Below are 25773 nucleotides of genomic sequence, written 5' to 3' on the forward strand. Positions count from 1 at the left end.
CACGTCTTCAAGGCTTTATAAGGTGCTAGGAGAGTGTGGGTTAGGTAGTGGTGTTGTGCTCCTAGAGTCAGAGTGTTTGATTGTGTGTAGCTTCTGAACACTCAGCTTCCATGCTATGTTTCTTGGTCCCTCCTCTCAGTCACTACTCCCCCAACCTTGGGCATATAGATAATAATAATAATAATAATAATAATAATAATAATAATAATAATAATAATAATTTATTTATATCCTGCCCTCCCCAGCTGAAGCCGGGCTCAGAGCAGCTAACAACACTAAAAATAACACAGTTTACATAAAATCACAATCAATTAATTGAAATACATTCTAAAGTCAATTCATTCTAAAATCAATTCAGAGTCAAATTAATGGCAACCATTGGGCTAGAGCTCTATGAGGATTACAGAAGGGGGGGGGCAGACTGTGCCTTGGCCAAAGGCCTGGTGGAACAGCTCTGTCTTGCAGGACCTGCGGAAAGATGTCAAGTCCCGCAGGGCCCTACTCTCTTGTGGCAGAGCGTTCCACCAGATCAGTGCCATATAGATAAAATCCCCATAGGAAGCATGAACGACTCTGAGAGCAAACAGGTCATTGTTGTTTCTCTCCCCTACAATTTTTACTCATTTGTTCTCAATCTGGCTTCCACGCTCCAGGTCACTGATCTTTTCACAAGTGTACATATTCTTTACATATAATGTGACTTCTCCTCCCTTCCTGTTTGTTCTATTCCTTTTGAGCAGGTTGTACTGCTCAATTTCTACATTCCAGACATGAAAGTGACTGGATACTTAATGACACCAAAATTCAGATAAACAGGTCTTGCGCAAGTCCTCTGTATTTTTTACTTTATTTTAAAAATCCCAGTGCACATACTGCAACTGCACTCTCCAAAGTATTTCCCCACATGTGTTGAGATCTTGAGGGAACAGTTCCTCCAGAGTTGTTGAAATTCAGAGGTGTTTCAGCATACGGTAATCGGCATACGGAAGCAGGCATGCTCTTATCATTTGGGCTGCTAGAACAAAATGGCTAGGGTGTGCATATGGGAGGAGCAAGCACTCAAGAGTTGTGGCAGTAGGAACCACCCACCAAAGCATCACTACATAGCCACCCACCAAAAAATTAAAAATGCAGTAACAAGCATCCACATCAGTGGTGGGTGTGGATGCTCTTATATATTCATTTTGATGAGGATGACATCATGCAAATGGTGTGAAAAAATTCCACATTACATCTCCATCTGGGAGCATCCAAACTCTCCCCCACTCTCAAAGGCAGAAGATAATCTGGCATAAATGTATCCACTAAATAAAGCAGGACAGAAATGTTGTGGAAAAGAACTGCTGTTTTGCCTACAGCAGCAAGAAATACTGGATCATGCTAGATGAGGCAGTCCAGATGATCTTTGTGAGCATTCTGACTTTAAAATATCTGAAATTCACAACCTACCTCTGCTGTGGAACAAGTACTCCTGTCCAGGGCAGAATATTTGTGTTGTGCTACACAATCCCTTCCCCCAAATATCTGGTGCCACTCAATGTACCTACTTCATTATTTGAGCTCGGATTGCATGTGCCAATCTTTCCATCGCTTCTCCTGCTGCATAAATTCAGTCCTGGAACATGAGCCTGGTGTGCTATCAACACTGCTCTGTGTCTGGCTTGCAGGCTGATGGATTCCATGTGCGCAGTGGCTTTCATGCTGGGCCAACAATCAGAAGTGCCGCAGACACCGGAGAGCTTTGGTGAAGTGCAGATTACGGGGAGCTTTTATTTGAAGATTTCTGGGGCCATTACTAAGATAGGGAAACACAGAAAAACACAGCAGATGGCTAAGGGGCAGTCATTATCAAAGTGAGTGCCCTTCCCCTCAGTGGCCAGCAGTCAGTTCCTTCATTGAAGTGGTCAGAACAGAGATGTCCATGTTAGCAACCTGTGGTCTCCTCTTTAAGCACAAAAAGAGGCTCCATGATCCTTATTGGATGGAGACAGACTGGTAGAGGCCTCAAGGTAGCTTGCTTGCCTTGTGGTGCCAGGGGTCATAGTACTTAGGTGAGCGTGCATGACATTAACAAACATTAGATTTAGACAACCTTTTTGCGAATTTAGCTTCCAAAGATCTTGAAGGCATAATTCCAGTAGTGATTTTACCTTGTATTATTTATTGTGGAATCACAAGCAGGGAATGGTACTTATCCCATAGGCTGGACCCATTACTGTAAGAATGCTAAATATTCAGTATTTTCTAATGAAGTTATCTTCAGTGCGCTACCATTAATATCTGCAGAAGGAAATAGCAACAGGGTACAGAGTAATAACTTGGAGTAATCTATTTATTATACAGTGTACCTCGAGTTACAGATGCTTCAGGTTACAGATGCTTCAGGTCACAGACTCCGCTAACCCAGAAATATTACCTCGGGTTAAGAACTTTGCTTCAGGATGAGAACAGAAATCTTGTAGCGGCAGTGCGGTGGCAGCGGGAGGCGCCATTAGCTAAAGTGGTGCTTCAGGTTAAGAACAGTTTCAGGTTAAGAACGGACCTCTGGAACGAATTCAGTTCTTAACCCAAGGTACCATTGTATTTATATAATACATTGCTGTCAAGGCACCCAAAGCAGGTGTAAAATACTGCAAACAAATACTGCAAATTCTAAAACAACTGAGTTCTTTCAGACAAACTGATGTCCCGCAGGGAGCCATTAGCACAAGCTGCTTCTGCACTTCTGCCTTCCCTCAAGACACACAGGGTAGTATTCTACAAAAATTTTACTCAGAGTAGACCCATTGAAAGTAATGGGGGGATAACAAAACTATGCTCATTACTTCTACTGGGTCTACTTTGAGTAAAATTTAGTTGATTGCCACTCATAGTTCTTAAACAGCCTCAATAGTTCTCTTGGGTCCATTGATGGTCTCTTTAAAAGCTCCCTGGTCTTGGTCTCTCCTCTCCTGCCTTCATTTGGGATTCATAGGTCTTAAATAGTAATTACCAAAGTCATAAATAATAAAGTCCATTACTGTTGGACTGACTTCTGTAAACTAGAGATGCTGAATAATTGGTATCCAGTTAGGGACAATATGGTATTGGAGGTGGGGAGTGTATGTAGATGTCACTTGTTAGATGTTAGGCAAAAATAATAATAATCACAAACCAATGAACACATGTTTGTTTTGCATGCACTTTTGACTACAGTTACGTTGACTGGTATGTCATCTGTGCATTTTCAGTGAGTCTCCATTGTTGCCCCTTGTTCTTTGTTGCTGAGTGTTAAAATTCCCTTCTGAATGAGAGGGAATATCATTGGGGGAAGCCATACAGTGATGGACCTGTGCTATTGAACTATGACTGTTCTCTGTTTTGTAGTGTAATAGTAGGCATTCCATGGAGGAAGAAACCCTTTGGGGAGCTTCACTGTAATATTTTAGTTTATTTTCTTGCCATGGAGTGAGCAGATAGATAGGTATTTGGGATTTATCCTTGTGCTTTTGGATTCTTGTCTAGCACCATCCTCTGTTCACATCTCATCAATTCATTTCGACAGTGTTGACTTTCCACCCTTGATGAACATCTGAGCAGAGTTTTATTTTCCACTTCCATGGCATACGTGACATTTGTGTGCCAACCGCAAGTGCCATCAAGAGCTTGCCGAACCCTAAATGCGCAAAAACACAAAACAAATGTGTTCTTAATCTACAGTCAGTGAAGCAGAAAACATAGAAGGGGCAAACAAACAGGCAAAGGTACAATGAGTGCTTTAAAAAACAACAACAATCAAATCCTTTTAATTCTAATTATTCCTTGTGGAATCTTCAGGGCTGAAATTCCTTGTTAATAGGAGATTTCAATCTAAGGCTGGGGAAGCAAAGCCCTTAAATGGCACTTATTGCATGCATATACCACATTCCCTGTGGACAAATGACAAGCTTTCCTTGTGTCTGTGCACGTGGTTTGCACATGAGCTGCTATTGTGTGTATGTGTGTGTATGTTAAAAAAATTATATTACAAAAAACTGTCCGGATGAATTGGGTTCCTACTCACCCCCTCTCCCTTTCAGGCCCAAGTCTCAATTTATATTTCAATGGAATTTACCTCTAGGATTGATTTGGTGGTATGGTAAACAGATATCCTTTGCATATAAAAAGGGATGCTCCTTATTTAAAAGTAGCATTATCCCTTATGTAGGGTTCTATAGAGCAGAACTTAGTAACACTGCAGAACTTAGTAAGTTCTCCATGGTGCACAACAAAAGAGATTGTCTCACTGTGCACTGTATTTTATTTCCCTAAACCAGGGATCAGCAACCTTTTTCAGCCGTGGGCTGGTCCACCGTCCCTCAGACCATGTGGTGGGCCGGACTATATTTTGAAAAAATAAATAAATGAACGAATTCCTATGCCCCACAAATAACCCAGAGATACATTTTAAATAAAAGGACACATTCTACTCATGTAAAAACACCAAGCAGGCCCCACAAATAACCCACAGATGCATTTTAAATAAAAGGACACATTCTGCTCATGTAAAAACACGCTAATTCCCAGACCATCCACGGGCCGGATTGAGAAGGCGATTGGGCTGTATCTGGCCCCCAGGCCTTAGGTTGTCTACCCCTGCTCTAAACTGATCAGATTTGAGCCCTTCTTGTAAGAACACATGAATCTTGAACAGGCCAAGGTCCATCTAACAATTCCAGAAGCCCCTGGAAAATCACAAGCAGGGTATGATGATGACAGCCATGCACTGTTGTTTGTATTCATTCCAAGCCTATGAATACATTTTGCTGTCTGGGGCAAAGGAGGTGTAGCTCCACCTGCACCTTCAATTTCCCTCTTCAGAAGACTACCAGGCTGTCATTTGAATCTTGAACACTGATGATAGGGGTGCAGGGCTGGCTATATGGCACTGCCCCAATCCTCCAACACCTTACCACCACTGCAGCATGAGGAGGCTGTCTCACTTTGCCTAATGATAGGACCAGTCTGGCTCAGCAATACACTGACTCTGAACATGAAGATTCTATTTTGCTTTCATGGCTAAACACAGTTCATAGATTTATCTTCCATAAATTCATTAAATATTTTTTTAAAGCCATTTAAGGCACATCTTGAGCTACTGAATTCCAAACATTAATTATGCATCGTGTGAAGAAGTATTTTGTTTTGTCTGTCCTGAACCTGTTGCTGATCAGACTTGCACCCCCGCATGGCTAGACCACAGTTTGATGGAACAAATCATTGTGTGGTTGAAGAAGGCAACCCTTTGGACTGATGAATGAGGTTGCTGCAGGTGTGCTACAGGACCTCAAGAGGGTGCTTCTGAAATATTGGCCCTCACTGTGCAATTGCCTGGAGATGCTGTGTAAACATAATATCTTCCTTGAGCCAAAATCTCTCCCTGCTTGTAACTCACAAGTGGGCCGAAGCAGAACATTCCTTGCGCTTTGTGGATCAGGGCCAGCCCTGAAGGCTAGGAGAAGGTCCTTTTATGGTAGCATTTCTCCATTAGAATATATATATATAAAGCCACAACCACTCAGCCCATAACAAAACAGAGGAGAGAACACAAACACAGTCCCTGGAATGTGTTCAGTGCTGGCTGGGGAACAGTAATGCTGAAGGGAGCCCTTGGGTGGGAAGACAGATCAAATAATTAGGAGTGCAAAAAAACCTCTTCTCCGCTGTTGGTAGGATGATAATGCAGGAATGTGCGTCTGACGGGCAGGGCGCGACATGCAAAAGGAGAGAGCAAACATTTTCTTATGAGCTTTGTTTGGTCACTTGGTGAATTGACTGAGGCATTTTTTGCGGGGGGGGTGGGGTACAGCAAATAGTTTTGAAGCATCAGAATGAGAGGGGAACATTCTTTGTAATGTGTTTTCAGTGCTCTTGGCTAATTATTGTCTAACTGGCTACGAACAGCATCTCTAACGTCGCTGCACTGAGGCCAGGAAGCTCTGCTTATCCAGCGAAGTAGGAAATCTCTATTATAGTTTTGCTGTTCTGCTTCGTGCTTTGTTTCACCGGCTGCTTCCAGACCTCAGATTTCTCTTGTGGCCAAAGGGAACCGTGTGGTATTCCAGAGGCATCATCCACTTATTCACGTTAGCTGCCCAGACATGCTTTTGCTGTGTCAACAATGCAGTGGTGGTTCACCACTGAGGACATGATCCACCCACAAATGGTCCCTTGCATAGTTGTGCAGAATACACCGGGCAGTTTTTGTGATCCCTCAATGCAGATTGCTGGTTCGGGACGTTTCTCCATGACTGGAGAGACATACAAGCTCCTGCCTTGAACAAGTAATGAAGGAACCAGGCAGTAGCATCCTGGTTGCAGCTTCTGGTCATGGGGTGGTCCTCTGTTTGGTTAGCACAGGACAGGATGTACGATTGATCTTGTGCCTGCTTGAGAGCAAAGAGAGATGAACAGGGAAAGTAATGAACAGGTGGACAACAATATCCATGAAGCAGGATGCACAATAGGACTCTGCAATGGTCTCCCTGGGTGTGGCTTATATCCTAGTGGTGGTGTGCTGTAGTTGTGGATTGACCTGAGTTGAGCAACCTTAGATGTCTCTGATGTTTTTTGGGCCCCTGGGCACAGTTGCAAACTGCAAAAACTGTAGTGGGCACCACATTCCCCACAATCAAGCACAGACCAACAGAATGCTTCTTTCAAGCTGAATTTCAGAGAGGGGACCCTACAGGCACCAAGGAAAGCATCTTCAAGTACATGTGCCTCTATGAGTGCCATGTGGGTGACCCCTGAATCACAACATATCCTGTGGTCTGTCATGGGAATGTGTGCACAGCAGTCATTGACTTGGAAATAGCTATTTTTTCAGGATACCCCCCCCCCCTGCAATTGAAATTGATAGGAGAGAAACTCTTTGTGCCAAGTTTTGTGTTGGTGTAAAGTTGTGCTGTCAATGGAGAGATGGCTATGAACTGAAGGCAGAGATTTAAGTAAAGTCACTTATTTCTTATTACCTAATCAGATATTTACACTTCTGCATCTGCCGTCTTGCATGCATCTTCCCTGTCTCTAACAGGGCGATCATGCAGACTTCGTTTTCTGTGACAGTCACCTCTCTGCTCTGGGTTGTGCTTTCAATGCAGCCAAGCAGTAGATAACAAGGTGCAGCTGAAATGGTTAACTGCTTGTGTTCCTTGGCATCCTTCCTGGCTACTGCATTCCTATGGACCCAATTTCAAGAAACACAGCTTTGATTTTCCAGCTTTGCTCTGCTTTCAAGAAAATTGCACCGAGGATTCTGCTCAGGAAGGTCCTAGAGAGCACCCCCCACCATTTAGGAATCCTTTTGTTGGTTACTTTAAAAAGTGATTGCATTACAGGACAAAGAGTGAAACATCATCACATTGGTTGCCAGGGACTCACATTGCTCAGCCAAAAATAGTTCTTAGCCACTAGTTTTTTCCTGCAAATTATAGGTTGGGTCAACAGTGCAATTCGCTGGAAATTCTGGAAGAGACTTCCTGCTGAGAAGACCTTACGGTGTGTCTTGGAAGGCTTAGGACATGGGACAGTTACTCTGGCAGAGAGAACAACCATGTATAGTGGGGGCAATGTGGGGAGAATAATTTTAATACTCAGAAACAGACTGGATCCAACTCAAATCCAGTCTAGCAGCTTACTGCCAAATCAGCCAAGTTAGTGTGCTGCCTGCTGAAATGTTCAAAGAATATTTGCTTGCCGGACTGTACTGTGTATGTCAAGAGTGTTTGATTCTAATTGCCTCTTATCCAGAAAATGAACCTGCTTGTTTCTGTGAGGATGGAGGGCACAGCCTGGAAAATATTGACGAATGTGACAGGCTCCTGTGGGCTCTCGCAGTTCCAATCTGTTGATGCCCTCTGCTGTTTGGAAGTCAATATTGTCACTAGTCCCCTCTGTTTGCAAGGGTTCATAGAATCATAAAATTGTGGAGTTGGGAGGGACCACGAAGGCCATCTAGCCCAGGCCTCTGCATTGTAGGAATCTTTTGCCCAACATGCAGCTTGAACCCATGAACACCTGGCTTACTGACTGAGCTATTCCTCTCTCCCCTACAAGAAAAGAATACAAGAAAGAGTTGGCACAAAGAACAACTCACAAAGGCCGAAAGGCTAAATGCAATCGCCTCTGGAAATGATTGGAACTGTAGCTTGGCTGGACTGGGTGTTTACTTGGCATCTGTGGAAAAACTCTTCCCCCATCCCCTTTTGTTCTTCTACAAATATTCCGTAACATGGGGGTTTAATTAAGTGGATATGAAGTTCTTCTGGCTGTGGCCAACTTTCTTGATTTTTATGATGGCTTTTACAAGCAGTTGTTTCTCCCTCCCCCTCAGAAAAAAGAGGCCCTGCATGGCACAGTGAATCAAGGGGTCTGGTTAGAATGTGAATCTTCTGCTCACCTAGTTTATGGCCATGGGAAAGTCACTGTTATTAGTCCACAGTGCAGGATTGTTGTGAGGGAGAAATGTGGTAAGAAGTGTGAAGCATTTTGTACACTAAAACACTGCTAAAGAGAATAAGAACAATAATGAGGCTATGATAATGGTAATTTTAATGGTAATTATGGTAATAATGAAGATTCTGGAGTCCCATGTTGGTTCCCCCCCCCACATCAAACTCAAAGTTAATGGTTATCCAGGAATAGGGTAGGGGCATGATCAATTGCTTCAAAACTGAGAAGGCAAATAAAGAAACCCCCATTTAAAAGTAAAGTATTTTAAATCTCATTATTCCTGAAGTAACCTGAAAGATGATATGGCTCATGTCAGGCTCATTCACTAGCTTTGAGGTGTTACATGGAACACCTGGATAACAAACACATTTTATTTAAAAGCAGACCACCCTTATGCTCCACAATTTAGGCTACTTGGTGTTTGTGGTCAGTAAGAAAAGCTGCTACCCACATTTGCAGGACTGGTGGGATCCAGTGTGACTGTTCCATTATCTACCCATTCTTGATTTCCTGTTCTCTGTTATTTTAATGCTTGCCCATGGTTGTAAGAGAGACTGCCTCTTCAGAATGAAGGGTGTGCTTGGTTCCTCCTCCCTTTTTTCCAGAACAGTTCTATGGACTGAACTCCACATGGAAGAGAGATGGCACGTCCTCAGTAGCCTCTTCTTAAATGTTCATCCGGCAACATTTGTATTACTACATTGATCCATGATGTAAAACAGTTCTTAACTAATGCCCCACAGTGTATATGTACAGAAACCTAGTGAGGAAATCAGTTTTGTATTTTAATTCCAAATTTGGGATTTCAACCTGGATTTTTCTCCATTGAAGTTGCCTTTTGCAGAAGCAGGCTGAATCGATCCTATAAAGCAGAGATCAGGAATCTGTGGCCCTCCAAATGTTACTAGATTACAGCTGCTGCCATGGTCCCTGGCTATTGACCATGCTGGATAGGGCTGATGGGAGCTGGGAGTCCAGCAGCATCTGAAGGTCCACAGATTTTGCCCCCCCCCTTGCCATAAAAGACTTCAGTTGTGAACTTGTGCAGCTGCAATCTCAATGCTGACTCAAGATGTGGTCATTTGTAGGTGGTAGCAATGTGCAAATGTGGAAAATAGGCAGGCTGAATATTATTTAATTAATTCATTTTAGACACACACCCTTCTTTTCAGCTCCAAGTCTTCATAAACTGACAGCACAGTAATTAAAAAAGCAGCACTACAAAATGCATAGCAATATACTGTGAAATTTAGCTTCAGACAGCATAAAATCATTCAAGAAATGGCTAGAGAGAACAAATGATTCTCTGTGGTCCATTTAAAAAGCAACCCAAGAGGAGGCTTGATGGAGGAGAGGCAGCCTGATCCCAGGGGATGGGATTACAGATATGGTGGAGCCAGCACCAAAAAGTATTAAATATTTCACCTGGTGCCTAAAGTTTACTTGTTCTCACAGTGTTGTTTTTTTTTTTTTGGAGGGGGGGGTAGAAAAAGAGTTGGCACTTAGCTAGGAGGAAGAACTCAAGAAAGAGAGCATTCTGCTGTTCAGAGACACTGACTGTGCAGGTCTTAGCAAACTTGAGGGAAATTATCTTCAGATGACATTTGTCCCTGTCTCTCTGATTCTGGACCCTTTTTAACCAGGGTTTCTTTGTTGACTTGTGCAGGAGTACATTCATTCTTCAGCTGCAATTGGTTCATCCTTTGGCAAGCATCTCCCCCCCCCCCCAGCAAACCAAAAGCCAGTTTAAAAGGAGATTCAGAAGTACAGTACCCCTCCTTCATGTAATCCTGTGCCCTGCCAGTCACATTTTGCTTCATAATGCAAAAACCATCCACCTGGCAGGTCTTGGTCATCCTCCTCATCTTCTCTCAGTGGCAGCTTGGAATAGTCCAGAGCGTGTGCATCCTTCCTAGGCTGCATCTTCAGTAAGAATTTTCACTCCTGGGCAGTTGTCCCGGATGCAGATTTATATGGGTTCTTATGGTAGGGTCTTGAAGTTTCTGTATATTTTGGACCTTGTCCCAAGCAACTACTCAGAGATCTGGCTAAATCCTTGGTTAGTTAGTAGGAAGGGAGCAGTTTCCCAGCGCAGGTGGAGCTGCTCAGTATTGGTGGGACTACTCTTTGATGGTGGGACAGAGGCGGTTACATTGTACAGATAATGCTCATAATGCTGTCTTTTCCTTTCTCTTCCTTTTCTCTTTACATTGCAAATGCAAGGATTCTAACACTGCTCTCTTTTGTGTTCTGCCCTTTAGGCTGCCACGCCTTGCATGCCTGCTGGCAATCATGAGCTGGTAAGTGACCTGTTTCTTCTCCTCCTTTGGCTGTTGCTTTCTGCCCTCTCTGCTGCTGCCTCAGGCACCAAAGGCATTTATTTGCACATGGACTGCAGAAGGATGGGCAATTGGAGGGTCTGCAAATTTACAATGAGGTGATGTGCTTCAGCTCTGTAAAATGTGCCCCAAGTAAGGTGAAGTGAGTTCAAAATACATAAGAGGGACAGCTCTACCACTCCCCCTCTGTCACACATGCACATGGTTAATGTATTTTATGTTATTTGTTTTAAATTGATTTTCTGGATGTTTTAAAAATGTATGACAAACAGATAAAGGGGTGGGAATAGACAGCACAAGCAAGCATATTGCATTGTTCCCATATTAGTGCCATAAAGACTGTCAAATCATCCTTGTAATCATGAAACATCCTCTAGTCTCTGTTTACTGTACTTTCTTTGTTGCGACCATCAGGGTAAATACTGTCTCCTTATCCTTTAAACACCCAAATGCAGAATCTCTTTTAGATAGGCTAACAAGAAAATCTTTTGATCCATTTCTGTACACTATGAAAGCCTTTATTTGTAAATGGGATTTTGCAGGGGGGTGTCCGGGGTGTGTGTGCTCAGCATATGTATCTCACTCTCCAGGGACTCTCAGAGAAGCTAACAAAAATTTTAAAGTACAATAAAAAAACTGCAATAAAACATAAAACAGAAGAGGGACAAAAAAGATAAACCCCCTCAAAATTTAAAACAGAGATAGTGGGTGCTCTCAGATTTCTAAACAATGGTTAAGGATGCCCAGAAGGAGGCTTAGAGCAGCTTGTGCTCCCCTCTCTCCACTCCTGTCTTAGTGCACTAGATTCTGCACTTCAGTCCTGCTCTGTTTAAAAGGGAACACCCTGATGGAACCAAAATGGGGAACTGCCATTTAATGTTGGTTTACTAACCACTAGGAACTTAAATCAGGATCAAGCCATGGTTTACGATTCTGGTTAGTAAACTGATGTTAAGCCAAAGTTCCCTCTTTTGTACATGATTGGGAACAGTGGTTTAAGCTGGCCAGGATTGCAGTGCCAAAGCCAGTGTGTTAAAGGGGAGAAAGGTGAACGGGGGAGTGTGTGGGCCCTAATCTCTTTCCTGACTCATGGTATAGGAAGGCGAGATAGTTACATCCAAAACGGTTGCTTGTTGTTCAGGTTAAAACATAAATCTAAAACAGAAAATCTGAAACGTCTTCAATGGGTGATAAAAAGACATCGGGGTCAGGGTCAGGTGATCATCTCTAGGAAAGGCATCACTACTGAGAAGGCCCTATCACAGGTCTCCCTACATTTCAGAATTGCAAGCTTTCACTATTAACTTCTTGGATAGGCAACATAGTGGTAAGGTAAAGGGACCCCTGACCATTAGGTCCAGTCGTGGCCGACTCTGGGGTTGTGTCGCTCATCTCGCTTTACTGGCCGAGGGAGCCGGCGTACAGCTTCCAGGACATGTGGCCAGCACAACTAAGCCACTTCTGGTGAACCAGAGCAGCGCATGGAAACGCCGTTTACCTTCCCATCGGAGCGGTACCTATTTATCTACTTGCACTTTGATGTGCTTTCAAACTGCTAGGTTGGCAGGAGCAGGGACCTAGCAACAGGAGCTCATCCTGTTGTGGGGATTCAAACCGCCAACTTTCTGATTGGCAAGCCCTAGATTTAGACCACAGCACCACCCACATGGTAGACTGTACTAAATGCTCAGCTCTGCACCCATACACACACACACTTTGGTAGGACCATTTGTCCCCATATAAATAGCTTGTTGGTGTCTTTCAGAGGGGTGGTCTTGCTGAATTCTAATGCTTTTCAGGAGGTGGCTTAATACCACTGACCAGGTGGTTCCCACCCCACCTATAGAAATATTTTGCTGCCTCTTGAAACAGTGGAGCAGCCTGGCAGCATTCCTCCTTAATGGTCCATTGCCATGTCATGGGAATAAACCTTACAGAGAGACATTATTGGGTATGGATAGGACTCAAGGCACAGGCCCATGGCACACTAATTTGCACATGCTACTTGATATAGATGCATCTGAGCAAATAAAGATTGCTGATGCTGAGGGTCTCATCAAAACTGAACTCAGCAGTGCATCCAGTTACCCTGTAAGCATTTTGTTTGTTTGTTAAACAGACCACAAGGGAAAGGGTCAAAAGACCCAGGGCATGGTGTAAAAGCCCCAAGTCTCAGATTCCCAGGGCACCAGCTAACAATGTCCCTGGCGTTGTGTGTGCATCAGAGCTCCAGAAGCAAACAAAAGAATTGCTGTATTGAAAAGCTGCCCTCAACATCATTTATATGATACATTCCAGCATTGACCTGATTTATCATCACTTCAACTTGATTCTCCTTTCATTTTTGGGGAGTTTGTGTTGTTTTTCATGTGGAAAAGTGTCCAGCCTGCAAGGGCAGATTCTTCTGGCAGAGTCCATCCCTCCCATGTCTGGAAGGGTGGGGTTGGCTTAGTGAAAGCTCCAAATTGGTTTGTAACTCTTGCATATTGAAACCACCCACATGCTGCTCCAATCACATTGTGGGCCCCAGCATGGCTCTGCCAAATCTGAATAAATCAGAGTTTAGCTTTGGAAACTGTGTCCTTGGCTCACCCAGGGAGGTGGGGGGTGGGAGGGAGGAGGAGGCTTGCTTGGGGGCTGCCCCTTAGCAGCTGTGCAATAAGTCTACTTGCAAACAGGACCTCTCTTCCATATTTTTAAAAGAAATCTGAAGGCAAAAAAGAATCTTCCTACTCTTCTTACTTGGGATTGCAGAGGCTAACATTTTCCATTCCAGGAATGCAATTCTTTTTTTGGTGCTCACATTTAAAACAGAAGCACACCCTTTAGTGGCAGGGACAGTTTCGCCAAATGGGGAAACTGGAAATCACAGTGGTGGCAGGCTACGAATTTGGTAGCTGCAGGGGTGGTATGCACTTGGCTCAGGAAGAATAAATCCGACAGTGCTTCCAGATTCGGCATAGACAATTAAAGTGGATTTGGTGCTCTTGTGCAACAAACCTGCTTACGAAAACAAAAAATCAGGCTTCTTTGAAGTAAGGAAAATAATGAGGAATTGAGGGATGATTGGTGTGACAACTTCAGTTTAGCACTAAAGTAGGAGTACTTGTCGGAATTAAGGTACTATTTCTTGCATCAGGTCCCCATATTCTTTAACTGAAGAAAGTCATGCAGAATGCACAGTCTGTACATAGACTGAGGACCTGGGAAAATGTAGGTTAGATGCAGATACACTTATGCAACCTTTTCAGAGCCCCAGTGTAGAGGCTTCATAATTGGCCTTAGCCATACCTCTTAACTTGCATGGCTGCCGTCTTGTGCCATGTAAGTATTTTATCCTTTGGGTGACGTCAGGCACCTGGTTCCATTGCAAACTCACAGTATCTCACGAAATGCAAGCTGAAAGATTTGTCCACATCTCCAATAGGCGTACAGAGTTGTTGCTTCTCCTGTGCCCTTTCCCATTCTTGGAATGGTCCTCCTGCTGCCAGACATGGCTGACGGTATGCAGTCTCTGTGTCTCAGAGACTTTTCTCAGAGCGATTGGCATTGCCTTCCCAGCACAACACAAATCGCTCCAGCAGATGGTTCTTGGGCTTTGTCGTCATTGCCCAAATCTTTATTTTTGTCTCTTCCTTTCCCCTGGAAATCTCTTAATGGTAAGTCAGAAGCTGTTAAGGAGACAGGCAGCAGGGCACTCTGGATCAAAGCTTTGCAAAGCCCTAAGTTGCCATGAAAGAGGAGCAAGGATTTCCGAAAGAAGCTCTCTGTGCAAAAACAGTCAGCATGTTCCATCTGTGCTGACATAAACAAGTATCATGGGAAGGAGGCCCTGCCCTCCTTTTCATAGATGTTTCTTGTTCTCTACAAAAGCTGTGACAAGATTGGGGGTGGCAGTAACAAGGAGCAGTGTAGAACTTGAAGAAAAACCTATTGTCTTCCCCCTGCCCCAGTTTCCAAATGCCCCATAACCGCTGCCCCACTTGGCCTCCTTTTCTTGTGGAACATCTGCTGCTTCTTTGCCAGTGTCATGTGAGTCACACACACAACCTGGTGCTCCCACACAATGAACATTACTATTACAGCTTCCTGAGCACCGGGGATCCTAGGAAATGTACTTTTCCCAACAGCATCAACTATATTTCCCAGAGTCCCTTTCACCTGAGATGCTTTCTTGTTGTCTGTCACCAGAGCAGCTGCAGCAGCAAAGTGGGAATGGGAGCAAGCAAGGGAGGAGTTCTGCTTTAGCTCACATGAAAAGAGCCCAGTCTGTAATACTCATTTTGTATTTAAGGCAAGCATTGTATGTCTGCAGGGTTTGTATTTTGAGCCAAGGATGGGTGGATTTCAGCAATGTTATCAGTTACCAGTTGCTGGAAACCACAGGGCAGGAGGTTGTGCTAAGTTCTTACTTGTGGATTTCCCATAAGCATCTGGTTGACCACTGTGAGAACAAGATCATAGCTGTCAACTTTTCCATTTTCTTGCGAGGAATCCTATTTGGAATAAGCGAATTTCCCTTTTAAAAAAGGAAACGTTGACAGCTATGAACAGGATGCTGGACTCGATGGGCCATTGGCCTGATCCAGCAGGCCTCTTTTTATGTTCTTAACATCCATAATTCTAACGGTGTTTTAGTACACAGAATTGCTGAAACAGGGGCTCCTGTATGTATGTAGGTCCAAGAGGGGTGTATTATAAAAACAGCCATCTTCACCAGTGGTATAATCCCATCAAATTCCACAAATTCTCTTGTCATGGTTCCCATGGTGAGTATTCCTCCTTCCCCCACCTCTGTCAAGCATAATTTCAGTGTGACAGGGACAAGCTCCCAGTCCCACGCCAGTCTCTTAGCTGGGATGGAGAGTGGGCTTCTTAGGCGCTCAGAGGACCTTTGAAGCTGAGCACAGCAGGGACAAGCCCTCAGCCCCAGCTCTGACTAGGCAAGAGGACTGGGCTCATCATATTTGGCCATGGACATGTATAGAACACCTCTTGTAAGTTCCCTGTAACTGGGATAAGCCTCCATCACCCTCTCCAGCTTGGAGCTGGAAAAAGAGAGAGTGGGGGCTTATTCCTACACCTGCCCCTTCGGAGACCCTGTCCCTTTGGAGAGGAGCACAACATTTCATTGACTGCCACGGGTGGGCAAAACTTGTGGATTCCTGTCTCCAGCAGTAAGCTGCCCACATTCCTCTGGAAAGTCACAAGCTGTGCCTAATGATAAACGGCTCTTGTCTTAGCTCCAGCAGTTGAACAGAGCATCTGTGTTCAGAGGCAGTATATCTTTGATTATCAGATGCTAGGGATAAAGCACAACACAGCTGTCTCATGATCCCTTGCTGGAATTACAAATGGCAGGGTTAGACCAAACTCTGCTCCCGATTCCCGTTATTGTTCCAATTTGGTAACTCTTGATACGCACGCCTCTGTTCTTTGGCTGGCATACCAAGGTCTGGAGCCCTTCAAATGCCCTGTGATCCTTTGCCAAAAGCAACTTGCTTGGGTAACTGGCTTGCTGGCATACAGAGCCCTATCTTCTTGGGCTATTCAGCGTTGCACCCCATCTGCACTGGCAGCAAGCCAAGGCAGCAGTTAGAGGTGGCCTCATGCAGGTACCTCACAGAGCCCTGCCAAGCCATAGACATGCCTCTCCTCAAATCTAGCCCCCCCCCCGTCAAAACAGAGCATTTTGACTATCTGCTTCTGTGCTCCTTTGCTGCCAGCTGCTTTGCAAGTTTCTTTTCACAAGTGGTCTGCTGCTTATTATCTCCGTACACAGATTAATCTCTGCGCACACACTGGCATATTTGGATGGTAAACACAGCATACATAGGTCCCCGAGAGAGCTTCCTAGGCTGGCCAGGGAAGTTTATCTGTGGAAGGCACATGCTCTGGTCTCCTTGGGACCGTTATTGTGGGTTTGTCAAGGAAGCTGTGCGGTGTGCTAGGAGCCAGCCTTCTCCTGAAGGGCTGCCTAAGAGACCTGTACATTTGCCAGGAACCCAAGGACTCTCCACAATGGCACCATTGTGCAGATTTAGAATGTGGCATGCTCCGAGTTCCTTGGCTGGTAGGCACGAGGAGTTGCCAGTGGGGAAGATTTATAACTCCTTCTTGCCAGCGAAGACTTCCCAAGCTAGGTGAAGGAAATGTCTTCCCTTAAAACAACAGCCATGCAGAATCCACGTTGCTCAGGAAGCACGTTGCCTTTAGCAAATGTTCTTCCTCTTCTGAGATGGATGTTCCCTTCCCTTCCCAGCCTGCCATGCGGCTGTGCTTCTTGTCTGTTTTTCATTTGTACAGAAGTGCCTTGGTTACACAGAGATGGGAGATGGCAATGTTGGGTCAAATTGTGCAGCGTGTAGGCATGGGATGTTCCTCTTCTCTGAATTAGGTCTGCTCCTTGTAAGAGAAAGACTTCAATTATACAGAGGACAGACATGAATCATATGGCCAGTCTGATTCATTCTTGCAGATGTAAGCTAAAATACTCTTCAGAAATGTGAACAATGCACACAGATCAGGAGGTTTTGCCAAAGAAGATACATGTTCAGCTAAGGAGGAAACCCTGAACTCCTTCAAAACAACTTTTCAATCAAAAAGCTATGAGCGATATCTTTAAAAATATGTGTAATTAGTACATGGCGTATGATACTTTGAGATACCGAGTGCTGCCTTGAACTGCTGCCATGACTAATATGCTAGAGGTCTTATTTTTAATATTTACAGCAAAGCATCTTAACTAGTACTCTGGAAGAACAACACATAAACCACAGAAAACAGGGGTCTCTTGTATGCATCCAAACCGCCTTAGGCATGGATGGTGTTTCATGACGGCTGGCTTGCAGAGACACATCTACCTCCAGTGGCAGTGAGCTTTGCTGCTTCTGTTTACATAAATTCAGAAGGAGATGGGGTGAGGGGAGAGGGGGAAGCACCAGCTTTTACAGCTGATTCAGGAGATGAACTGGACTCCCTTGCCTTTCTGCGTGATCAAAGCTCAGGTTGCTAATTGAATTATGTCTGGAACATTTAACATCGTTCTGTGCAAGGAGCCAAGGCAAATGTGTTTTTCCTACAGAGGCCTTTTTTTTGGGAAAGAGCAGAAGGATAAATTTATTAATTTGCCCATTTATTCAATTTGTATGCTGACTTTGGCACAATAAGGTCCTCAAGATGGTTCACAATCAAATCCATTTAGATTATTAACATTAAAACAAAACTAAAAAGTGCATTAAAAAGCCAGCTGTGATTGCCAACTTTTATAGTAAAAAAGATGTCAAATTACAAAGAGAATCAAATAAAATTTCAAGGAATAAAAATAAAATAAAATGGTTCACTTTAGCCATCTCTAAATGACCTTAAAACTAGATGGTCCTAAATCCTCTTCTAAGAGTCTGAAGGGAACCCACCCAGATGATTTGCCTAGAGGTGGAATTATGCAGAATGAGCTCCATAATTGCAAAAGCCCTCATGGTAATCACTCAGCCCTCAAGAACAGAGCTTACTACTTGTAAGTAACCTAGAAAAATTGGCAGGTTGTAGGGGAAAACTCAAGACTGTTTGGCCAAACACTGTGATTCAGCGAACTGGCATCAGCTATTACTCCCAGATTTTTCTTTTGGCAACCCTCTTCCGCAATGCCTATTGCAATGCCTTCATTTGCAATATGAAACATGAATATTTGCAAATAAGAATGTGGATTTTCCCTGTGACTTTTAAAAGGGCTATGACCCTTCTAGGTGATACATATGAAGGTGCAGAAAAATGTGAGGTTGAGGCTATAGAAATAGATAGGGTGCGAGATGTTGGAGGGTAGGGAGGGGGGAAACATGAAATAAGTGGGCAGAGGTCTACACACATATAAAAAACATTTGGGATATGCTTTTTTTCAAAAGCGTTTTTAACAATACATTGAATTTTCCATAAGGCTCACTATCGCTGTCTAGTGTCACATTGTATATTGCACTTAAAACGTTTTATTTGCAGCTGTATAGGAGCAAGGTTTAACACAGAAGGGAGACATGGTTGTGCCGAGAGAGAAGAAAGAGTACTGTGGTGCATTGAAGGAGGAAAGGGAGCTGACTGAGAATAGTCTATAAAGGGCCAGCTCCACTGTTAGGCAGAGTGAGGCAACCACCTCAGGCAGCAGATACCGGGAGTAAGGTATTGGTGGGCAGAGATGTGCATGTCATGCAGATTTCCCTAGTGCCCCCTAAGTGAGCCAGTGGCCCCTAGGTGCACCGTCCCTTTGCCAGTGTTGAATGTAAGATTCAACTGTTAGTCCAGTTATTTTCTGTAGGTGGAATTGTGGTGTGTGTTTGCCACCTTGCCTTTTGCCTCAGGCAGCAAAATGTCTTGAGCCAGGCCCTGGGCTACAAGAAAACGCAGAATCAGAACGGTGACAAAATGCTTATTTACGATTAGCATAGCGATGTAGATCTCTCTGGTTAATAACAATTTAAAAATGGTTTTCCAAGTGAATTGTTGCGCACTAAACATTAACTTCCTCTCTTCCCATTAAAATTCAACTTTGTCTCAAACTGAGAAGTCTGGCCCACCTTCCAGGGACCTCTTGAATCTTTTCCCTCAGTTTTGAGAAGGAAGTAGAATTTTTGAACATTGCCTGGGAATGTGCAGCTTAGTACTATAAATAAGTGGGGGAACTTTGAACTTATGCTAAGCCTTCATGCTTTCTCTATCTCTCTCCCCTATACAGCCATCCACTGAGGAAAGTCCTGCGAAGCACTTAGAAACCCCGGTAAGTGATATGATTTTCCTCTGCTGCAGCCAAGAACATTTAGGAGGGGGAATGTCCCTTGGGAATCCCACTGCCTTGTGTGCAGTGGTTCTGCTCCCTGTCATGTGTCTTCCCATTTACTTTTCGGCAGCTTCTTAATCCTCCTGTCCTTGATCTCCCTGCAAATCTCAGGTTCCCACAACCTTTCCTATTCGGACTTCCTTGTAGCCTACTATGTCTCTTAGCTATTTAGCAACTGCATTTCATCTAAGAGGCTTGCTCAGGTTTGTAAACATAATTCAAGCAGTCTTATAGTCAAGTATCACGTTCATAAGAACAATTACTAAACAGTTACACGTGGCATGATTTACGAAATGGATTCAGAAAATGAACTGTGGTGTAGTGAGTCATGTTCAAAAACCGCTCTAGCATCCCCTGTGCTTAATTCTACATTAAAGTAACATGGCCTTGTTTAAAACCAATATAAGCTACATTTCCAAAGGGCAGGCATGTTTTGAACTCAGCATGTTGAGTTTTGATATTTATATGTTGCAAATGAATCATGAGACCAATTCAGTATGCTCAAATGCAGCATAAGGTGCACAGCTTCCTAAACTGCAGTGATTGATGGATGATGCTGTGATGGATCGTGATTGGTCAAGAGGCATGCTGACTCTGTTTGCATATGATGCTAAGCCAAACTAGGACTTGGAGTGAACGTGTGAGCGTTTGGGCTTCTGAAGAGGCAGTCATTGTTGTTTTGCTCTTCCTGCAGTCCTCCTCCTGCTGCATTGCTGTGAGCTAAGCCGTGGTTTGTCTCAGGATGCCATCTGAACCTGGATTAATGGTTTGCCTCCCTCCAGACAAACTATGAGCTGTAAACCAAGAACAGGCCTTGGCTATGACTTGTGATTTGTCCAGAGCAAGACAAATCGCAAGTCTGAGTTCAGTCGACATGTTAAGCCAAACCATGGCTTAGGTAACCCCAGTGCATCTGCAGAAGGAGGACCAGAGGAGAAGCAAAGCAGTTGCACTCACCTCTCCAGGACCCCACACACTTATGCATTCTTAAGCCATGGCTTGACTTGGTGTTATGCGTAAGCTGGGAGGAGCTTGAGTTTCTCTTGTCAGCTGCTTGCGCCTCCATAGTAAGCCCGACCTCTCACCTGGAAAACCATTGATTGCTGACTAGCAGGTATGTTCAGGGATTGAGAACAGTAGCAAGCCGGCATCTAAAGGGTGCAGAAACATCTGCTGAAAGAGAGATACTGAAAAGATGATGGCAACATATCCTGTACAATAATAATAGTAACAAATAAAGAAAGACAAAATAAAACTTCTGGGGAAAATAAACAACTTTGAGAAATGTCAGAAAACAGCTTTTCTTTTTATCTCACACAGCGCTGTTTTTTAAAAGGCAGTTGAGGAATGCCAAATAAAAACTTCCTTGCAAATCCCCAAAATAAAAGTCATGTTCTGAAGCATTGAGGATAAATGAGTTCTGTTTGTAGTTTTTAAGAAGGCGGGGACTTGTTCTGTGTGCAGTTGTGCAGTTGTGAGATGTCTGATCCCTTGGAGTTTCTGCCTGTGTGCTCCATTAGGGTATGAAACAGAGGAAGGGGTTCACCAGTTTACAAAAAAGTATAGTAGAAATCCACAAAAGATTTTTTTTCTATTGACAATGCAGTAATATTATCCTAATGCATTGGAATCACAAGAGCTGTTGATCAGGGAACAAATTTAATGTACTCAGTGGTAAGCTATAATGCAAGGCACTTGCCAACAGACTAGAAGTCACAAAGGCAGACTTGTCAGCTATTGCCACTGTGGTGTCCATTAAATTTGTTGCTCTGACGAAGAGAAACTCAGTTTGAAACTCATTAGGGTAATTTTATTGCATTGCTATCAGAATAATTTGCTTATATTTTTTTGTTTTGTCCCTTTCCCCTGTGCTTTGTGTGTGCTTGTGTCCTTTTCCATTTGTTCTGTTTGGAATTCCAATGTGCCAGTAGTCTTCTGTCTACATACAGTACAATTGAAACAGATCAACCCTAAAGGACCCAGTATCAAAAAGTGAGGGGAAACTGGTATTTTTTGAAGTTAGCCAGTTTGCTAAACCCCTGTAAATAACTGTCCTCATGGGTGGTCTACTTGTTTATGAGCTGCAGTGTCTGAAGTAGGGAGTCACAAAAGGTTGCACAGACTACTTCTGTGATTAGTTAAATTGCAAGAAACCCTTCTCCTAATCACCAGATTTAGACATTGCAATCTGTGATCCTCTACTTCAGATGTTTTGAAACATGAAAAGAGAAATGGGTAATCTTTAGAAATATGACATCTGCTCTGATAGGATGGAAGTTTTATGAGATTCAAGGAATTTCTGGAAACAAAACTGTTATTATTTTAGGATGTATGCAAAACCTCTTGCCCCAAGCTGAATGGCTTTTGTACAAACACAGAGGTATGAAGAGACTCTTCCTGGGTCTTCCCTGTTTGTTTTCCAAAGAGGATTTTCTTCCCCTCCCTTTTTGGCTCAAACACCCACCTAAAGCATCTAGCAAAAGATGCCGGGAATACTAGGCTAGATGGAATGTGTGTTCAAGCCAATCTTGCATTAGCTTTGTCCTTCCTTATGAGAGGGTGGCATTGGATGCTCCTCCAGATAGATCCAGCCAATCCCTTGTGGTTGCCTTGGCACCCCAGGACCTTCAATCTGCATTGCCTGGGGAAAGTGGAGGTGACCTGGCATCATGAGATGGGTTGCTCCCTCCTTGGCCATCCAGTCAAAATTCTTAATAATTAGGAAAGCTGAAATCAAATCATGTGGATTTGAACTGAACAAGGCTTCTGTGTACTTAGGAAAACAAGATTCTTCTGGCACTGTCCCTTTTTTCCATTACATGCATAGCCTTTAAACACTGTTGGAGGCCCCTCCCTGTAGCTGAGCACCTATTCGTTACCATGACACTCTTTGCTTATCAGTGGTCTCTTGGAAGAGACAATGATGTCTTCGAGGATTCTCAAACTGTCGTAATTTTACATGCAGTACTTAATTTTGTTCCCTTTGGTGGGCCATCCGTGGAATACGGGGGATGTATTTATTTATTTTAGGGACGCGGGTGGCGCTGTGGTCTAAACCACAGAGCCTAGGGCTTGCCAATCAGAAGGTCGCCGATTTGAATCCCTGCCATGGGGTGAGCTCCCGTTGCTCGGTCCCTGCTCCTGCCAGTTCAAAAGCATGTCAGAGTGCAAGCAGATAAATAGGTACCACTCTGGTAAATGACATTTCCGTGCACTGCTCTGGTTCACTAGAAGCAACTTAGGCATTCTGGTTACATGACCCGGAAGCTGTCTGTGGACAAACGCCGGCTCCCATGGCCATTAAAGCAAGATGAGCGCCGCAACCCCAGAGTCGTTCGTGACTGGACTTAACAGTCAGGGGTCAATTACCTTTAACTTTACCTTTATTTATTTATTTTTTTACCAAACAAACAACAACAACTTCTTCTTCTTCTTCTTCTTCTTCTTCTTCTTCTTCTTCTTCTTCTTCTTCCTACACAATGTTATACAGTGAGTTTCAGACTATATACCCAGAAAGCTTTTGGGGTATTCTTCACTGAGAAAATCAGTGGTGCTGGACAAAAGTTCCTCCTGAAGGAGTTTCGCAGCTAATAACAATAATCACCTACATTGTGCAATAAAAGTGGCTTGGGTTATAGGAAGCGCCACATCATAGGGTTGATGCAGGGAAACTTCAATTTTCCTTCTCCCTTCTGCAACCCCCCTCACCCAATCTTGAAAAGTATTTCCTGAGAGATTCAATATTGCCCTGAATGGCATGGACACATGGAGCTGGTTGGAGGGGTGGGGAGATCACCCCAAACAGGGTACAGGCAACTTTTATAAGTGGAAAGGAATTAACTTCACTTTGGAATGAGTTAAATTTACTGCTTAAGTGGCCTCAAGTTCAGCTAGAAAGCTTCTTCAATACATGAACTTTTTTTAAAAACAACAACCCCAGAATCAATTCAGCACAACAATCAAATAAATAACAAACCAAGAGCAACATAATGCTGGGGGTATCCAGGTAAAATAACAGCACCTCGCAGTTCCTGTGCAGAATAGAAACAGTTTTATGGTTTCTAAAACTTGATTTCCCCAAAAAAATCACAACAGAAAAGACCAAGTTCCTGCTTGCATCAACCCTACCATCTGATGGAGGCAGAATGGTGTGGACACTTTCTCTCTCTTGCTCTCTCTCTCCTCTCCCCCAATGCCTGCTGTCAGTTAAATTTGCCTAAGGTTGAGTTTATACATTCTTGTAATTCTTCTATAGTTCCTTATGGTTAAAAAAAAGTGCTGCTGCATGGATGAAAGCAACATAACAATTGTATGAAACTGGATGTTTGAGAAGTAGCCATGATCTAGATAGGTGCATTCATTTAGAGTACAGGTGGAGAATCTGTGCCCCTCCGGATATAGCTGGACTTCCAACAGCCCCAACCAGCACAGCCCATGGCCCAGGGATGGTGGAAGCTGTAGTTCAGCAACATCTGGAGGGTCACAGGTTCCCCATTACTGAGGGAAGAATTACAGGTACAGGAACTGGAAGCATCAGAAGTCAATTACTATTGGAACCATAATATGCCTTTCCCCCCATTTTCTTTCCCAGCTTTCCCTTGTACGATTGCATTAGTGGAAACAGGGGGAAGGGTGGCACACAACAAGCAATTTTCAAACTTTCTAGTTTCAGGAGAGTCTTCCCATGCTCGCTTGTGGGGCAAGAGGCATTGCATATCAGCCTGAGAATGCCTGTGGGCTGTAAAAGATTCAGGGAGCAAGTTGTAGGGCATATGGCCCGGGATCCAACTAACCCAGAATGCTAACAGAAGCTCCTGCTAGTGCAACAGGGCATCCCCCTCTCCTCTCCACACAATCTCCCTGTGCCCCCTCTCTCTAAAGGGTCAGAAGACCTCCCAAGAACATCACATGAAGAGAGGAGAGGGCAGGTTGTTCTGCCTGGGAAGCAGAAATGTTTGCGCTGATGGAATGACAATGAATTCCTCCTATACACCTCAGGTGTAGAGGGTGACAGTGAATTCCTCCTATACACCTCAGAGGCCACTGGCCAGGACTCTTTAGGCTCCACTGCAGCCTTGTGTAGACTCAAAATGCTCTCCAAAACCCACCTAGCACTCTCCAGCAGCAGCATGCATTAGGGATGATTGGTAGCAGCAATGTGCAAACTACTTTTAAGGAAATCCTGCCTGCCAGGATTGATCTTTGTTGAAGCACCCCTGACAAATGTTCTTGGGGTTCCGAGGAACACTCATACATGATGACCTGTTAAGAACCTGCATGTTTTGAATATTTCTACATCATTAATTCAGATGAGGAAAAAAAAAACATTTCCATTTTTTAACTCTCTATTTCTATGAATCCAGCTGTCAGGCTCATATTCTGCAGCAGTGACCTTGGTTACTAAGCCTTGTGGCTCTTGGTTGCTTTTGCTGCAACAGGCTGGCATAGAAACGGAAGCAAGGTGTGTGTCGAACAGTAAAGAGGGTGGTGATATTGAGGGCAACACTCTAGAATTAAGTGGGGGGCCAGCCTTTAAAAAGGATCATTTGTCACTTTCACCATTCCGCCTGGTCCTGAATTCTGGATAGGGTGCTTTCTGAGCATTTAATTTGCCTGGAAGCTGTTATTCCTATCAGCTGATATCTGCCTGACTCTTCCTCGTGGTGTGGGTGTGTGTTGGGGAGAGCGTTTCAGGAAGGGGTGGGGCTCCATTTCCACCAGCAGTAACAACAACAGGAGAGCTGTTTGTGGTTAGTGTGTTGCATCGTGAGCCACAGGGACCCAGCGGCAGCGTCAGAGACTGACCATGCCAAACATGGTGCCCACTGCGTGCCAGGCTTGTGCCACTCTTTAATCAAACACCGTCCCTTTATTATTGTGGACTTCCTTGGATTGAGTCTCTGAGGAGGAGAGAGGGATTGCTCTGGAGAGAGATTTAAGAAAGAGTGGGCACCATGCCCTGGAAATGGATTAGCAAAACTGCTACTCTCCCGAAGGTAAGCCTTTGTTTAGGGTTGGAGGGGTGTGTGCGTGCTGTGGTGGAGATGCCAAGCCTTGTAATTGGATTTGCGCATAGGAAAAGGGTGGGAATTAGTTAAACATCTCCAAATAGGGATTTGCCTTCAGCTCTGTTCTCTC

At 44.0% G+C, this 25773-nt stretch overlaps 1 protein-coding gene across 22 annotated transcripts in view; it reads left to right on the top strand.

Moving 5' to 3' along the window:
- Window positions 1-25773, top strand: part of TNS1 (tensin 1) — a 323516-nt gene that overhangs the window by 181189 nt on the left and 116554 nt on the right. For 18 of the 22 annotated variants that reach the window (XM_081885288.1, XM_081885304.1, XM_081885307.1 and 15 more), the window contains 2 exons: window positions 10734-10772; window positions 19534-19575. In XM_081885288.1, the coding sequence (XP_081741414.1) occupies window positions 10734-10772; window positions 19534-19575 (81 nt within the window). Of the gene's footprint in view, window positions 1-10733; window positions 10773-19533; window positions 19576-25377; window positions 25632-25773 lie in introns of those variants that run through there. The other 4 variants (XM_081885294.1, XM_081885295.1, XM_081885296.1 and 1 more) reach the window with 2 other exon arrangements.

This window comes from Podarcis melisellensis (genome assembly GCF_964234715.1).
Source record: "Podarcis melisellensis genome assembly, chromosome: 1".
Lineage (NCBI taxonomy): Eukaryota > Metazoa > Chordata > Lepidosauria > Squamata > Lacertidae > Podarcis > Podarcis melisellensis.